This window comes from Miniopterus natalensis, chromosome 9 (assembly GCF_054644295.1).
Source record: "Miniopterus natalensis isolate mMinNat1 chromosome 9, mMinNat1.hap1, whole genome shotgun sequence".
In the NCBI taxonomy this organism is placed as follows: Eukaryota; Metazoa; Chordata; class Mammalia; order Chiroptera; family Miniopteridae; genus Miniopterus; species Miniopterus natalensis.
In genome coordinates, this window is record NC_142089.1 from 2,614,586 (window position 1) to 2,632,039 (window position 17,454).

The following is a 17,454-nucleotide window of genomic DNA, read 5'->3' on the forward strand; positions in this document are numbered from 1 at the left end:
CTTCGGGATCGGCGGGGGCGGGGGCGTGGGGACGCTGAGACCCGCGGGGGTGAGGCCAGTCTGGATCCAGCCGCTCAGCCGGGGTTCATACTTCGTGTCCTGCTTCTCACGCCAGGCCCAGAGCTAGCCTTCCGGGTGGGCTGGGGATTCGAAAGGGACAGGGAAGGGGCCTGGGAGGTGCAAAGAGCTGGGAGACAGCTGAAGGCCCTGGCAGGGGCCCTGGGGAGTTCCCTTTAGCCTGGGGCTGGGAGGGGTGGTGGCAGCCACCCTGGGCTTGGATGCCACCCGAGGGCTGATGGTCAGGGGCCCATCTCGGGAGGGAGGGGGTTAAAGGCTCCCCCTATCTTCCAGGTCCCAGTTCAGGAGGTGAGGGGTGAGGGAGGGACAGGGAACAGTGGCTCCCCGGTGCCCGCCCCCCCCAGCCCAGGAAAAAGATCAGGTTCCTTTCTGCTGGGCCCCTCTCTCTGCCCCCCCAGCTGTTGCTTCCCCTTCCTGCTCAGGGCTGAGTTTGTTTTGTCTCCCCCCCCATCCAAGTTTTCTCCCCTCTGCCCTGGGCTGTTAGGACTGGGACCCGAGGGCAAGATTCTGGGGCCCTTTCTCCGGCTTTGCGCATCACTACCATGTGGTCTTGGGGAAGATAGTGCTGCTCTCTGGGCCTCAGTTTGCCCCTCTGTACAATGGGCCCTTGCTGAGTTTGCCCTGGGGCCATGAGCCAGGGAGAAGTGTGTCTCCAGGGGGCTAGCTGGGACAGTTCCCATGGCTGGCCAGAGATCTCTGTGAGTTAGGTGCTTATCCCTGGTCACCTTAGCTCCAAGAGGGCCTGGGGTGTAGCTCTAGCAGGTTTCCAGGATCCTGGAATGTCCAGCCGGGAGGGATATCAGATCACTCCTTGTAACCCCTTCATTAGACAGAGCAGGAAACTGAGGCCCAAGGGCATTCGAGACCTTGGCTTTTGTCACATAGTGCGGCCCAGGCCTCTTGCCTCCGCTCATCTGCTTTCACTCATTCACTCACTTGTTCATTCATCAGACACTTTCCTGAGTATCTCCTCTGTCCCAGGTAGGCCCTGTGCGTACAGAAATGAATTAGATGCAGTCCCTACCCCAAGGAACTCAGAATCTAGCGCGGGAGCCAGATGTAGGCGTTACCGCTTAAGGTGCCAAGTACAGTGACAAAGGGGGCGTGAGACTGGGAGCCAGAGAGGCTCCCTTGGCCCAACCTGGGAGGTCTTCCTGGAGGAAGCCAGGCTGTGTTCTGAGGAAGGAAGAGAATGGTCTTATCCATCCCAGTACACAGATGGAGACTTTGAGGCTCGGAGAGCTTGAGGGCTTCACCCCAGGTCACACGGAGCCCCATTCTCCACCCTGGCTCCCAAGTCTAACATAGAGGTTCGGCACCCTGACACCGGGATCAGAAACAGTGGGGGGACGGTTCCTGGCTCAGTGCTTCTAGTGTGTGGGTCACACGAAGCACCTCTCTGGGCCTCAGTTTCATTCCCTGTAGAATGGGGACAGAAGGAACCGAAAAGCGTCCTTCTGACGCCCAGCTCTGTCCCCCGGGCCTCCGTTTCCCCCCCGGGGGGCCCACCCACACTAATCTGTCCCCCTCACAGTGGGACCTGATGCAGGCCATCATGAACGACACGCCCACCTACATGTACTCCGTGTGCAACGTGGTGGCGAGCGACCAGGACAACTGGCTCCGCACCAACTGGGTGTACCGTGGCGAGGCCGAGCGCATCTTCATCGAGCTCAAGTTCACCGTGCGGGACTGCAACAGCTTCCCGGGGGGCGCCAGCTCGTGCAAGGAGACCTTCAACGTCTACTACGCCGAGTCCGACGTGGACTACGGCACCAACTTCCAGAAGCGCCAGTTCCGCAAGATCGACACCATCGCGCCCGACGAGATCACGGTCAGCAGCGACTTCGAGGCCCGCCAGGTGAAGCTGAACGTGGAGGAGCTCTCCGTGGGGCCGCTCACCCGCAAGGGCTTCTACCTGGCCTTCCAGGACATTGGCGCCTGCGTGGCCCTGCTCTCCGTCCGCGTCTACTTCAAGAAGTGCCCCGAGCTGCAGCAGGGCCTGGCCCGCTTCCCTGAGACCGTCGCCGGCTCGGACGCACCTTCCCTGGCCACCGTGGCCGGCACCTGCGTGGACCACGCTGTGGTCCCCCCCGGGGGCGAAGAGCCCCGCATGCACTGCGCGGTCGACGGCGAGTGGCTGGTGCCCATCGGGCAGTGCCTGTGCCAGGCGGGCTACGAGAAGGCGGAGGACACCTGCCAGGGTGAGTGACGGTGCAGGGTGGCAGGAAAAGGGGGTGCTGGGGTGGAGGCTGTGTGCCCGGGCCCCGCTCTCGGATCTGGGCCTGTGGGACCCCGGTAAGGTCATCTCCACTCTGACGGGCAGTCGCTCCTTTGAGTCTAGTGTGGAAGTTACGAGTAAGGACTCTAGGACAAGGCCGGGCCAGTGTGGCTCAGTGGTTAGAGCGTCGGCCCATGGACTGAAGCATCCTGGGTTCAATTCCGGCCAAGGGCACATACCTGAGTTGTAGGTTCTATCCCATGTGCAGGACTCTGAAAAGCAATGGAAAAAATATCTTCAAGTGAGAATTAAAAAAAATAAAATAGGACTCTAGGACAAGATTGCCTGGCTTCAAATCCCAGCTCTACATTTAGCTGTGTGACTTTAAGCCAGTTCCTTAATCTCTCTGTACCTGAGCTTTCTCATCTGTAAAGTGGAGATGAACACAGTGCCCATGGTGTAGAGTTGTTATGATAATTAAATGACTCAGTGCTCATAAAGTGATTAGGTCAGTGTCTGACACATAAGTGTTTTTAAGTGCGGTTGTTATTTTATATTCATCCCACAAGAACATCTTGAGAATCTATACATATATACCAGCCCTGTGGACACCTGGTCCGGTCCCAGGAGCTTAGTTCCCTCTCTATTAACTCACTGTGTGACCTGAGGCAAATCGCTTAACTTCTCTGGGTCTTGAGCAGCTTTTCTGTACATGGAGGTCAGTGAATTGGACCCAGGATTCACATCCCCTGGCTCCACAGAAGAATTATCTGGGGAGCTTTTGAAAAATGCCTGTGTTGGTGCCCAAGCTGGTTTGGCTCAGTGGTTAGAGTGTCCGCCCCCCCCGACTGAAGGGTCTTGGGTTTGATTTCAGTTAAGGGCATGTACCTCAAGTGCAGGCTGGATCCCTGCCCTCGTCAGGGCACCTGCAGAAGGCAACCAACCGATGGGTCTCTCTCACATCAACGTTTCTCTCTCCCTCTCTCTCCCTTCCACTCTCTGAAAAGCAATGAAAAAACTATTCTCTGGTAAGGATTAAAAAAAAGAAAATTTTTTTAAAAGAAAAGTGCCTGTGTTGGGGGAAAGGTAGAAGGGAGATCTAGGACCTGCCCCCCCTCACCACCACCTCCCGCCTGACCCTCCCCAGGGCCAGAGACCCAGGTTCTCTCATAGGGGCTTCTACTGATGACACATCAAACCCAGAGAGGCGGCCAATTAAATCAGACTCTGTGGGAACAGGGCCCGGGCATCAGTGAGCGCGCGTCGGGAGGCTGTGGCTTGGCCCCGCCAGGGCCTGTGACAGTGGAAATCTCTACCAACTTGGGGTTTTTTTCAATGGGTGGTTTTTTTCTGGAAGCGGCTGCAGGGCAGGGCACTTGTGGAATGCAGGCCGGCCTTTGGAAGGCCAGCTCATCCCCTCTCTCCAGGAGGTTCTTCGCTGAGATAAGCAGGGTGTGGAGAAATTGGGGAGTTAGTCCCCCCGCGGTTGGCCGTACCCGCTGGGTGACCTTGAGTAAATCTCGCTCCATCTCTGGCCTCAGGTTTCCTGTCAGTAAAATGCGAAGTTTAGCCCTGGCCTGTTTGGCTCGGCGGTTAGAGTGTCAGTCCTCGCACGGAAGGGTCCCAGGTTCGAATCTGGCCAGGGGCGTGTACCTCGGTTGCAGGCTCGATCGGTGGCCCCAGGTGGGGCGCATGCGGCAGGCAACCCATCGATGTGTCTCTCTCACATGGGCGTTTCTCTCTCTCTCTCCCTTCCACTCTCTCTGAAAAGCAATGGGAAAAATACCCTCAGGTGAGGATTGACCAAAACAAAAAGTGAATTTCAAGTGTAACAGCTGACTCTGTACTTGGTTTTTAGCCACGGATCCTACAACCTGCAAAGCGGGTTCAAGTGTTGGAGGAGCCCGAAGCCCTTTCTAATAGGCCCCGCTTGCCTCCTAAAACAAACCTCAGAACCTCGCTTAACACAGCCTGCAAACCCCGAGATGAGAAGTTCCCTAAGAGCCTTTACGGGCATACCCCTGTGGTGTGGTCTCTGTCCCGGCCGTCCCTGACACCCCACTCTCCTCCCCGGCTCCCCTCGGCAGCCCCCCCGATTTAGGTGACCTCAAGGGTACCCTCCCAGTTTCAGACAATGACTAGGGGGTGGGGGGGGGCGAGGCAGCCCAGTGGGTTGAGCGACTCCTCCCACATGACATCCTCACACAAGAATGCGGGGGTGGGGGTGAGGGGCAGCTGAAAACTTTCCACAGGCTGGTAATTCAGGCCCTGTAGAGATAAGTGGACGGTTGGGGCTGGGGGGTGTCTCTCCAGCAAGGGGGTCAGCCTTCCCTCCCCCAGGGGTGGGAGGTGGGGGGTCAGGCGTCTGGCAGGCTTTGTTTGGGAAAAGCTAGCATGCCCCGGGGTAGGGAGGATGGATATCCAACAGCGAAATCTTTGACTTGACTTCGCTGCTGGGACCCTCTCAACGGCCAGCCACCTGCTGCCCTGCGTCTCTTTGCCCGGGATCCCTCTACCCAGATTCCCTCCAGTGGGCTTCGGGGGTCCTCTGCATGGCTGGGAACTTCCCACTGGCTTCTGTGTCTCCCTGCAGACCTTCCCCAGCAGCCCCTGGTCACCACGCTGACAGCTTCCACAGACGAGGGCTCTCCAAGGGCGGGCACGAGCTCGGCAGGCCCTTCGTCTGCACGCTCTTGCTGACTTTGCACCACTTTTCTGGAACCTGAGGCTCAGAGAGGCTCAGACACTTGCTTGGAGTCACACAGCTAAGATGTGGCTGCATCAGGACTTGAATCCGAACGACGCAGCGGCGTCCAGGCTAGAGGATGGGTCAGGAAGTGGGGCGGGAAATGACCTGTTTCTTTGGAATCCCTGACTCAGCTCTTGGCCTTGGGAACAGCTCTCAGGGCAGCCCCAGGATGGCAGGTCCTAGAGCAGGAGGTGAGGTGAATGGGGGGCGGTTACTGAGCGTGTTTTCAGGGAGAAATTGAGGGCGGTGCAGGGTCCGCCCCCCCGCCTGACCCTCCACAGGGCCGTAGACCTGGATTCTCCCTTTGGGGCTTCTCTTGATGACACGCTGTGCCCGGAGCACGGACTTGGGTACCCTGAGGTCACCCAGCACCTGGTCTGGGTTATTCCCAGAGTTTATTTCTTCTCAAGGTTCTTTCCCCAGGAAGCTCGGAGCTCAGGAAAGAGTTAAATGGACAACGGAAGGGAGGCACCTCCCAGGTGTTGTGTTGGGCAGGTGGGCACACTGCCCGGAGAGCTCTCCAGAGCTATGTCAGGAATGAGCCAGCTTCCCTCCAGCACCCCCGCCCCATCCCCCCTCCGGCCTGGAGGACAGTGGAGTCACTCAGGCTGACCGTCATCTCCCCCGGGGCAGCTCCGTCTCCCTGTTCGGCTCCACTTCCTGTGCTGACATTGGCCACTGTGCTGGCGGCCCCCCGGCTGGCGCCTCGGCCACGGGGACTGCCAGCCAGGTGAGCAGGTGGCCAGCGGCTTTGGCCAGAGGCTCAGCCCAGCAGCTGGGAGGCCAGAGCTGGTGGTAGGGGGTGGGGGTGGGAGCTTGGGGATTCCCTCCTTGAGGACTCCTGCGCCCTTACGGGGCCTGGCTCCAAGGGAATGTCCCCTCTACTTTAGTTTCTCTGTTCCTGGTTCATAGGGACACCCCACCCCAGGCACCATGCTAGGCGTTTCACAAGCACCCAGAGGGGCTGAGGACTTTATTCCCACTTTACAGATGAGGACACTGAGGCCCAGAGAATGGAAACAGTGACCGAAAGAGCTGGGGCCTGGAATAAGGAGGGCAGTACACTGTCCCCACTTGCCCCTGGCGTGTGTCCTTCTACCTGCAGCTGGGTGAACTTGCTGAGTCCCCTCTGGGCCTCAGTGATCCGAGCCTATCTCCTGTGACTTCCGCTGTGGCTCAGTCTGAGAACTGGGTTCCCTGCCAGACTGCTGACTCCGTGACCTCCCCATGTGGCAAGGAGCCGGGTCCTAGCGCTGGCCACCAGAGTGGCCCAAGCCTAGACGAGGGTCCATAGCTGAAGGGGAGGCATCCCCCGGGCAGGAGATGACTCTGGTTAAGAAGGATCATAGGCAGGGTGGCCTTGGGCCAGGGCAGGGGCTGTTGGCAGGGTCCCTGCTTTCTCAGGACGTGGCTGGGGGCTCTGTGTGCTCTCAGTTCTTTGGCTTGTTCCCTCCCTGGGGTACGCCATCGGGTCTCAGTTCTGTGGAGTTACCTGGCCTGCCGGAGTGGGACCGTGGGTGGCAGCCCCCCCATGCCTTGTCTGCCTCACCCTCCGCTCACACTGGGGGCAGATCCAGGTGCTGGCAGCTCCTTGGGGAGGCCCCTCCCTCACCGGAGGTGAGTGAGTCCCCAGAACGGAAGGAAGGAGGTGAGGGAAAGCAAATAGAAGATAAAAGGCCGGCGGGAGGGAGAGAGCCGGAAACTGGGAGACGGGGTGAGGGGAGCCTGCTTATCAAGGCCTGGTGGAGGAATGCACCCCAAGATAACTCCCCAGGGCGTGTGTGTGAAAGGGGCAATGTGCTCGCAGCAGTGGGGCCATGGGGACACCTGCTTCTGTGAGGACAACAGGGCATGCTGGGAGTAAAAAGCCCCCAGGGCCCGGAGTTATCAGTTCCCTTCATTTGCTGGGTCAGTAACTTCTGGGTTGCCGCTGGCTGCCTGTCAGGGCACGAGACAAAGTCCACACTCTGCAAGCTTGGGCTGAGGTGGTGCACACCGGCTGGGCACAGCTTGGGGAGGTGACTGGCCCCAGGTGAATTGCTACCGTGACCTCCTGGCCCTATGACCTCCCCACCACTGGCGTGAGAGGTGATTGGGCCTGGGGAGCAAGAGCTCTGCCAGGGGCTGGATTTGCGTCACGCCAGAGGGCGTCTGTCCCTGAGTCACCCCACGCTGCCACCTGAGGGGAGGGCACGGGGAACTGGAAAAACCGGGGTACAGCCCAGGGTGCAGCTACTGTGCCCCAGTTCCCCTGCTCAAAGTGGTCCAGGCCTGCCAGGTGACTGGGGCCAGAGAAGATCTTCACAGGTGTGCCAGAGCCAGGTGTGTGCCAGGCAGGCAGATGCCCCTGTGTGCCATCCCCACAGGGTCTCCCCGGGCACCAAAACACTGCTCACTTCTCTGGGCCTAGAGTGCGTGTTTAATGTGCGCTTCATAGGTCTTACCATTCACTCACACATTCATTCATTCATCCAGCCATCCGTCCAGTCCACAAATGTTAGCTGAGCCCCTACTGCACGCCAGACCCTGTGCTGGGCCATTGGACACAAATAAATCAGACCCATTCATGCTCTCCAAGAGCTGCCAGTCTCCTAGAGGCTTCAGATATGTGCTGGAATCATTTCAGAGGGAGCACTAAAGCCAGGCTCTGAATTCCCCTGGAGCAGAAACGGTGTTTATCTACCTCGCCTTTGTATCCCAGCACCCAGCGTTGTGCCAGACACGTAGGAAGTGCTCGATCTCTATTTGGTAAATATAACATTGAGTAACAGGTGCCCTGATGGGGCAGGAGAGAGCCAGAACTGGGCAGCCTGGGAGGGCTGTGTAGAGGAGCCCTGTGCTACCCAAGCCGGGTACTGAAGGATGCATAAGAGTGTGCTGGTTGGCTAGGGCACAGTGAGTATTGTGTGTAGGTGACTGTCTGAGCGTGTGTGAACACCAGTGTGGCCCCTGTCCCCACCTGCCCCTGCCCAGAGCACCAGGAAGCCCAATCAGGCAAAGTCAGGAAGATCCGGGAGCTTGCTTGTGTCCTGCACATGAACTCCGAGGCCCCTGAGCCCTGGCATGCTCCGGCGTGGCCCCGGGGACAGCCCCTGAGAGCGCTGTGGCTGGAGGAGGGGCAGCACCCCCTCATCAGGCAAGCACATGCCCTGTTGCTGCTGCCCCTCCGCTGTGTTATCTGGCACATCCGCAGCGGAAATCTCTCCAAATTCCCTCTTTCCTGCCGGCAGCGGGCGGGCCACCCCCAGGCTCTAGGGCCAGAGAATGGAACCCGACTCTTCCCCCTGCTTCCTCCTCTTGGCACAGGGCTGGGGAGCAGCCACGTGGTTGTGGCATGGGGATTGTGGGGGCTTGCAGGTGGCTAAAGCCTTTAGCAGAACCGAGCCTGAGTGGGAGGGCCCACAGTCCCCTCCCCAGCCCGAGAGCGGGACTGGAAAGGTGCAGCTGGGACTCGGAGGCCCTCGGGCAGCCCCCCTGCCGGCGCTGGGCCTTCTGCGGGTGCAGGCGCCCGGCGGTGGGCCCCTGCCGACCAGCCCGAGCATGGGGGGAATCGAAGTCCCAGGCTTCACATGCCCGGCTTTGAGTTTCGTCGTTGCTGGAAGATTTGGGAGAGGAGAGGGCTGTTTTTATAAGAGATGTGAGGATGAACACATAATACGATAAATACAACAGGAGACTTGAAGGGCCTCTGGGACTTAAAGGAGGCCACTCTGGCCAACCGAGCAACCTCCCTGGGTTTGACTCCGCCCTTTTCTTGTGCCCGAAAACAAGAATGTGCCCTGTGTGAGGAGCCCCCCGCCCCACCCCCTTTCCCAGCTGCGCTGAGATCAGTCTTGGGGTTTTCTGGGTGTTGAAGCAGGTCGGGCGCCATCCCCTCTCTCTCGGGGCTTGTTCCCGAACACCAAGGCCTCGTTGCTCTGAATCGAGGGGCTCGTGGGAACGGAGAGGGGCTCGGAGTCAAGAGTCCTGGGTTTAGGTTTTGGTTTTGTGCCCTAGGAGCCCGCTGGCCTGGGACGGGTTCTTCTGCCTCTCTGGACATCCGATTCCCCTCCTCCAAAGAGGAGTGGATGTGACAGGGCCCAAGTGCCGCAGGCTTATTGTGGGGAGTCAACGAAGGGCAGGCACCTGGCCCGGGGGCTGCGCACAGTGGTTGTTTTATTGTTGCTGCTGCTGTTGTTAATCCTGATCCGAGGATATTTGTTCCATAGATTTTTAGAAAGAGTGGAAGGGAGGGTGGGAGGCGGAGAGAGAGAAACATTGATGTGAGAGGACACACCATTTGGTTGCCTCCTGCACGTGCCCTGACCTGGCCGGGGCTCCAACCTACAACCCAGGTACATGCCCTTGACCAGCATGGAACCCGCGACCCTTCGGTGCGCAGGCTGACGTTCTAACCACTGAGCAACACCGGCCAGGGCTGCACACAGCTGTTTAATCAGCGGTCAGTGTTTGTTATGGGGGCTCCAGGCTCTGCACAGGGCAGGGGTCGGGTCCCAGACCCCCTCTGTCCTGGACAAGCCCCCTTTCCTACAGCACATGCCCAAGCTCTTGAGTCCTGTCCCAACTCCCAGCCCCACTCCCCCCCTCTGCTCGCATAAGGGACTGGACAGGAGGTAGGCTTTCTCCAAGGTTTTTCTTAACAGTGTGGCTCTGGCTGTGCCACTGTTTTTTACATGAAACCTTCAGTGGCTGTCGGCCTGGCATTGAAGGCTCGTCTCATTCTGGTTCCTGGAGACGGCTCAGCCTTTCCTGCCTGCTGTTCCCCCGACTTTTGTGTCCACAAAGCCACTCATACTTCCCTTAGTCTTGCTGTTTCTCACCCCTACCTCTTCCCAATATTTCTACCCTGCTGAACTCCTACTCAACCGCCAAGCCCCAGCTGAAATATCTCCTCAAGACCTCTGGCCAAGGCTGTTTCCACCCCTTAGCCCTTTGCCCACTCCTTTGTGGTAGACATGGTCACATGCTCCTGCTCCCTGAGTCCAGGGGCTTTGTCTCCCCTCAGGGTCCCTGCCCAGCATGGGGCCGAGCACAGAGCCCTGGGTCAGCCGGTGTTGGGTGAGCGTAGCACTGAGGTTGGAAGTGTCTTGGGACCCCCTTCCCAGGTTAAGCTGAAGGAGGGTACTGGTGATTGTAAGGCTCTGGAAGGTGTCCCTAAGGTGACCCCACTCCACTCTGGCCACTTCAAGCCCTGGGCAGCCCTGCACGGTGGGCCTGTGTCTGGGCAGCTTCCTGCCTGTGAGCCAGGAAGGGGCGTAGGGCAGGGGCAGGGTTATGGCAGTGGGAGGAAGAAGCCTCCGGAGTCAGGTGCCTGAGCCCAGGACAGGACCTGCGGGCCCGGGGAGGAAGATCTGCTTCCTGGCTGCCTTTGTGAGTGGCGGAAATGACTCGGTCCTGGAAACAGGTCCAGAGCAAATGCGGGGGGCCTGGCCTTTCCTGCTTTCTGATCAGGCATCTCTAGACTGGGAAGACGGTCGGGTCTGAGAGCTGGGATCGGGGGGGGCACCTGCAGGGGTGGCATCCGGAGCTGGTGCGGCTAGCTGATGAGTCAAGGTGGTGCTGATGGTCACCAAAACAAACAGTGAGCCCGGGCCTGCGTGGCTCAGTGGTTGGAGCATCGGCCCGCGCACTGAAGGGTCTCAGGTTCGATCCCCAGCCCCTGTCAGGGCACGTGCAGGAGGCGACCAATCGATGTGTCTCTCCCACATCAATGTTTCTCCCTCTGTCTCTTCCCTCCCTCCCTCCCTCTAAAATCAATGGAAAAAGTATCCTTGGGGAAGGATTAACAACAACAACCAAAACCCTCACACCCAAACAGTGAGGAAGACACAGTTATCGCCCCGGGCGGCCTGGAGTCCAGGTGGGGCGCCGCCAGGCTGGTTGGCACAGTTGAGGGAGAGACAGCGTGCTGTGTCCAGGGCTGAGCCAGGTGTGGGGCCGGGTTCTCAGGGAGCTGAAGAGTGAGACGTGGGCCTTGAATGCCCGGCTCGGGCGTGGCGCTTCTTGCAAGAGCCACGGGGAGTGATGCACAGGTTTGGAGCAGGCGGATGAAGCATTTCCTGAGTGTCCAGTGCAGGGCAGGTGCTTGCCGGGTGTTTTCTCATCACAGCACATTTTAGCAATGAGAAAACAGGCCCTTGGCGGTTCAGTGACTTGCCCGGGGTCCCACGGCCAGGGACTGGAAAAGTCGCTGCGGTGGGAACTGGTTAAACTGATCGGTGTCTGTCCCTGTGCCCGCCAGCCTGTGCGTCTGGATTCTTCAAATCTGAGGCGTCCGAGAGCCCCTGCTTGGCGTGCCCGGTGCACACCCTGCCGTCCCCCGAGGGGGCCACCCACTGCGAGTGTGAGGAGAGCTACTTCCGGGCGCCGCAGGACCCGCTGTCGATGCCCTGCACAGGTGGGTCCCCGGAGTCGGAGGGTGGCTGCGGTGAGCGGGGTCTGGCGGTTGACATGTCTGGGGCCACCTGGGTTCGAGCTCTGCCCTCTGCCCCTGTGCAGGCCCACCCTCTGCCCCAAGCTACCTCACGGCCGTGGGCATGGGCGCCAAAGTGGAGCTGCGCTGGAAGCCCCCCCTGGACAACGGGGGCCGTGAAGACATCACCTACAAGGTCACCTGCGAACAGTGCCTGCCCGACTTGGGCGACTGCCGGCCCTGCGAGGCCAGCGTGCGCTACTCTGAGTCACCGCATAAGCTGACCCGCACCAGCGTGGTGGTCAGTGACCTAGAGCCTCACATGAACTACACCTTCGCCGTAGAGGCCCGCAACGGCGTCTCGCACCTGGTGGCCAGCCGCAGCTTCCTCACTGCCAGCGTCAGCATCAACCAGACAGGTGAGGGCCTGGCAGTGGTGGTGGCCGTCACCCAACTGGGGATCCCAGAGGACCCCCCCCCGGGCTAAGCTGTGTTCAGAGAGAGGCATTCTCTGGAGTCACTTCCCAGTTCTGTGACTCTGGGCACGTTACCCAACCTTTCTGAGCCTCAGTCTCCTCCCCTGTAAAATGGGCTAACAGGGCTAGTGAGAAGATTTAATAAATTCTTCTATAGAAGGCTCCCAGAACAGTGCCTGGCCCATAGAAAAGCTACAGCAGGAGTGGGCTCTCACTCTGTTTTTATTATTTATCATAAGTGCTTCTGACCTGCTAGCTATGTAGGGGCTGAGGCCTGAGGCTCTGTACTATGGAACTGGAAGTTAAGAGTCCCAGGTGGGGGTCTGAAGAACCTGGACTGTGGATGGGTCTGGGTCTGGGATCACTCACCCCCCCCCGGGTGGCTCCTCACACCCCTCCCCAACCTGTTGTTCTGTCCAGAGCCGCCCAAGGTGAAGCTGGAGGGCCGTGGCACCACCTCGCTGAGCGTGTCCTGGAGCATCCCCCTGCCTCAGCAGAGCCGTGTGTGGAAATACGAGGTCACCTACCACAAGAAGGTAACTCAGAGGGTCAGGGTGGACCCCAGCTGGTCACATAGGTAGTCAGTGGATGACCTAAAGAAGCCCCATTCTGCAGATGGGAAAACTGAGGTCTGGGATCTTCCTGAGCCACCTCTCCCAGGCCAGCGCAATGGAGACTGGTGGGAGAGAAGACGCTGTGTTCTGGAATTCCCCGATGAAACAGTTGGGGGCGGGGGAAAAGCCAGGTCTCGAGGATCAGGCAGACCTGGGTTTGAGTTCTGGGTCAGGCATTTGGTGACTGTGACCTTGACTGAGCCACTGGACTTCTCTGAGCCTCAGTTTCCCCCTCCATAGGGAGATCATTGAGTTTGCACACATAAGTGAGCTAGGCTGGGGTGGTCTCTGGTGGGCTGAGCGGATGCCCCGCCCTGTCCTCACTGTCTGCCTCTGCACCCGCTGGCCACCCAGGGGGACACCAACAGCTACAACGTGCGCTACACTGAGGGTTTCTCCGTGGCCCTGGATGACCTGGTTCCAGACACCACCTACCTGGTCCAAGTGCAAGCGCTGACTCAGGAGGGCCAGGGAGCCCGCAGCAAGGTGCACGAGTTCCAGACACTGTGTGAGTCAGGGGCCAGGGCACGGGCCAGGGCGTGAGCCAGGCCAGGGTTCTGCAGTGGAGCAGCTAGGACTTCCTGAGAGGAGGAAATGGGTTGAAACTTTAGAAATCTGCTCTCCCGGTCAGCCTGATTCTAGAACCGACCTGCGTGGGCTGATGGGGGAGGGGACCAAGGGACGCTTGTTCAGGGCAGTGGTGTGAAAGGAAGGACATGGGCTCTGGCATTGGCAGGCCCAGCTCAAATCCCGCATAGTGGAAAGAGCCCCACGCACCTGGGAGTGCCAGCTGTATTCCCGGGGACGGCCCTTTATTGCCCATCTGTGAAATGGGACTAAAGATCTTTATGAACTGCCACAAGTAAAAACACCCAGTACGTGTCTTGGGTCCCTAAAGTGGGCCTTGGGGTGCAACAGGGGGTGTGGAGTGGGAGGGCTCCCTTGTCATCAGTTGGTCTCCCCGACAGCCACGGAAGGATCTGCCAACGTGGCCGTGATCGGCGGAGTGGCTATCGGTGCTACCCTGCTTCTGGTGTTGGGAGGAGTCGGCTTCTTCATCTACCGCAGGTTCGTGGGGCTTAGGTGGGACCTGGAGGGGCAGGAACCTCAGCTCCCTGTCTGGAAAAGGGACTGAAAGAGATCTACTCCCTGCCTCTGGGGGTGGGGGTGAAGATGCAGTGAGCTCTAGGGTGCTCAGCCCAGGCCTGGCAGGCCGTGGGGCTCGGGACATGGCTGTCATTATCTCTTGTTATGAACCGTGTGTCCACACTTCCTCTGGACATGCAGGCAGGAAGCACTGGGGAGCACTAATGAGGAAAGCCCTCGTTTTGGCCGTGACAGGGCACAGGACCCAAGGAGGGAGCCCGTTAGTCACTTCCTGTCCACCCCGCCCCGGCCTTCCCTGCGCCCTCTGCCAGCTAAGGGGGGTGCTGGGCACACTCAGTCCCCACGCAGGGCCGGAGCAGGGTCAGGGGGCTCCTGGCTGGAGCAGGCCGCTGACCTTCCTGTTTGGTTCCTGTGGGGTTCTCAGGAGGAAGAGCCTGCGGACCCGCCAGTCCTCGGAGGACGTCTACTTCTCCAAGTCAGGTGAGACATGGTGCCCTCCCTGCCCACCTCGCTGTGCCCACAGGCCTCCTTAGCTCTGTGGCCAGCCGAGCTGGGGGCAGCGGGCAGCCAGGGCACTCCCAGGACATCCCAGGGCAGCTCGAAAGGGCTGAGCCAGGAGCTCCATGTCCCAGAGGCCCGGGTCACGTAGCCATCTGCCACCTCCTTTAGGGCAACTGTTCCCAGGGACCCTCCCTGACCCTCCCTGACCCAACCCCCTCCCCCCTCCAGAACAACTAAAGCCCCTGAAGACATACGTGGACCCCCACACGTACGAGGACCCCAACCAGGCCGTGCTCAAGTTCACCACCGAGATCCATCCGTCCTGTGTCACGCGGCAGAAGGTGATCGGAGCAGGTGAGGTTGGCGCGCCTGTGGGGGGGCCTGGTGTGGGGTGGGAGCACCCGGGCCCCTGGTGTGGGGTGGGAGCACCCGGGCCCGGCTCACTGGGCGTCTCCTCCCACCTTGCCTGCCCGCAGGGGAGTTCGGGGAGGTGTACAAGGGGACCCTGAAGGCGTCGGGGAAGAGGGAAGTCCCTGTGGCCATCAAGACGCTGAAAGCTGGCTACACAGAGAAGCAGCGGGTGGACTTCCTCAGCGAGGCCAGCATCATGGGCCAGTTCAGCCACCACAACATCATCCGCCTGGAGGGCGTCGTCTCCAAATGTGAGGCTCGTCACCGGGGGTGGGGGTGGGGTGGGGGACTCTTGGAGGCTTGACCCGCAGGGGTATGGAGAGGGCTGCCCACTAGGGCCACCAAACAAGGGCTCTGTCCATAGCTGTGCCCGCCACCCATACCCACAGCTGCGCCCACTCCCCCATGTGCTATCTTCTTACACCTGTGCCTACCCCCATCTGTGCCATCCCCTTACACCTGTGCCATCTCCTTACACCTGTGCCCACCCCATCTGTGCCATCCCCTTATACCTGTGCCCACCCCATCTGTGCCATCTCCTTACACCTGTGCCCACCCCCATCTGTGCCACCCCCTTACACCTGTGCCATCTCCTTACACCTGTGCCCAACCCCACTTGTGCCATCCCCTTACACTTGTGCCATCCCCTTACACCTGTGCCCACCCCATCTGCGCCATCCCGTTACACTTGTGCCATCCCCTTACACCTGTGCCCACCCCATCTGCGCCATCCCGTTACACTTGTGCCATCCCCTTACACCTGTGCCCACCCCATCTGCGCCATCCCGTTACACTTGTGCCATCCCCTTACACCTGTGCCCACCCCCATCTGTGCCATCCCCTTACACCTGTGCCCACCCCCATCTGTGCCATCCCCTTACACCTGTGCCCACCCCCATCTGTGCCATCCCCTTACACCTGTGCCATCCCCTTACGCCTGTGCCCACCCCACCTGTGCCATCCCCTTACGCCTGTGTCCGCCCCTGCAGACAAGCCCATGATGATCATCACTGAGTACATGGAGAACGGGGCCTTGGACAAGTTCCTTCGGGTAAGGATGTGGGCGGGGGGGCTGGAACCCATGGCGGTCGGCAGGCTTGGGGGCGCCCTGCTTGGTTCAGGGGTGGCCGGCGGCTGGCAGCTGATGGCTGAAGCCTGTGTCCGCAGGAGAAGGACGGCGAGTTCTGCGTGCTGCAGCTGGTGGGCATGCTGCGGGGCATCGCGGCCGGCATGAAGTACCTGGCCAACATGAACTACGTCCACCGTGACCTGGCCGCCCGCAATATCCTCGTCAACAGCAACCTGGTCTGCAAGGTGTCCGACTTCGGCCTGTCCCGCGTGCTGGAGGATGACCCTGAGGCCACCTACACCACCAGTGTGAGTGCCAGCGGGGCTGTCACCGCTGGGGCTGGCAGGCTTGAGGGCGAAGCAGCCCTTTCCCTGCTGTGGGGTCCTCCCACCTGCACACCTGGGGCATGGACCTCGGGAGGCAGGGACACCTGTAGGGGACACAGAGGAGGGGCCCGGACTGCAACAGCCCTGAAGCTGCTCAGAGAGGACAATGGTGACCAGGCCTACGTCCCCTGCAGGGCGGCAAGATCCCCATTCGCTGGACAGCCCCGGAGGCCATTTCCTACCGAAAGTTCACCTCGGCCAGCGACGTGTGGAGTTACGGAATTGTCATGTGGGAGGTGATGACATATGGCGAGCGGCCCTACTGGGAGCTGTCCAACCACGAGGTGAGCACCCCCACCCCTGTCCTGCCCAGGCCCACCCTGGGCCTGAGCTTAAACTCTCCTCATTCCTGAAGCCCAAGGGCTGGGCAGAGGAGAGTTTTAGAGGTCAGTCTTCACCTGGTACAGGCCATTCATGGGTTCATTTGGTAAATGTTTGTTGAGGGCCTACCATGTGCCGGGCCTTGTGCTGGGTTCCAGACCCAGTCTCTGACTAGTCAGTGAAAGACAAGGAAACCAGTTAGGGGGGGGTGTGCATGCGTGTGCATGGGCATGTATATATGCGTGTGCATGTGTGTGCATTCATGTGTGCATGTACCTGTGGGTGCATGCATGTGTGTGCACGTGGGTATGTGTGCACAGGCCTGGAAGGCTTCCCAGAGGAGGTCACGTCTCTGCTGGGACAAAACACAGTAAGGTAGCCAGGTGAGCACAAGGAGGCTAAGAGTGCTCCAGCAGAAGGGGTCAGCTTATAGAGACGCCCAGAGACTGCAGGGAGGCTGGCTGCAGGGCACGCAGTGTGGCTGCTGCCTGGGTGCCCTGTGAGGGGTCAGGGTCAGAGCCCCTTCCTCCACGGAAGTCTGGAGACAGCTCTGAAGGGTGTGTGTCGGCTCAGGAAAGGAGGCCCAGCCTGTCTGTCCCCTGGCACTCCCCGGGGGCCTGCATGGGTTCAGGGGCTGTGAAGGCACCCTGGCCTTACCATCCTGTCCCCCCCACCCCCAGGTGATGAAAGCCATCAACGAAGGCTTCCGACTGCCCACGCCCATGGAGTGCCCCTCGGCCATTTACCAGCTCATGATGCAGTGCTGGCAGCAGGAGCGCGCCCGCCGCCCCAAGTTCGCCGACATCGTCAGCATCCTGGACAAGCTCATCCGGGCTCCCGACTCCCTCAAGACCCTGGCTGACTTTGACCCCCGGTAAGTCCCACGCCCTCCCCTGTGGCAGCCCCCAGGCTGACCCCCGAGCTGCTTCGGTGTGGCGGCCAGCGGGGGCTAGCGGGCAAGGCTTTACTTAGACTGGACGGGGCCCAGCTCGGGGAACACTGGTGAAAGCCGGCAACACCGAGGCGAGTGTGCCAGCCCCGCGCCCAGCCCTGCGTGTGTTAGTGCATTTAAACAACCCGCAGGTGGCTCCTCTTTTTGTAGATGAGGA

General features: G+C 60.1%; 1 protein-coding gene across 1 annotated transcript in view; it reads left to right on the plus strand.

Moving 5' to 3' along the window:
• EPHA2 (EPH receptor A2) overlaps positions 1-17,454 on the plus strand; it is a 28,746-nt gene that overhangs the window by 4,844 nt on the left and 6,448 nt on the right. The window contains exons 3-15 of the mRNA XM_087820081.1: positions 1,613-2,282; positions 11,290-11,445; positions 11,547-11,879; positions 12,357-12,472; positions 12,905-13,058; positions 13,519-13,618; positions 14,082-14,137; positions 14,387-14,512; positions 14,635-14,820; positions 15,559-15,620; positions 15,737-15,946; positions 16,159-16,308; positions 17,026-17,219. Coding sequence (XP_087676207.1) covers positions 1,613-2,282; positions 11,290-11,445; positions 11,547-11,879; positions 12,357-12,472; positions 12,905-13,058; positions 13,519-13,618; positions 14,082-14,137; positions 14,387-14,512; positions 14,635-14,820; positions 15,559-15,620; positions 15,737-15,946; positions 16,159-16,308; positions 17,026-17,219 — 2,513 coding nt within the window. The remainder of the gene's footprint in view (positions 1-1,612; positions 2,283-11,289; positions 11,446-11,546; positions 11,880-12,356; positions 12,473-12,904; positions 13,059-13,518; positions 13,619-14,081; positions 14,138-14,386; positions 14,513-14,634; positions 14,821-15,558; positions 15,621-15,736; positions 15,947-16,158; positions 16,309-17,025; positions 17,220-17,454) is intronic.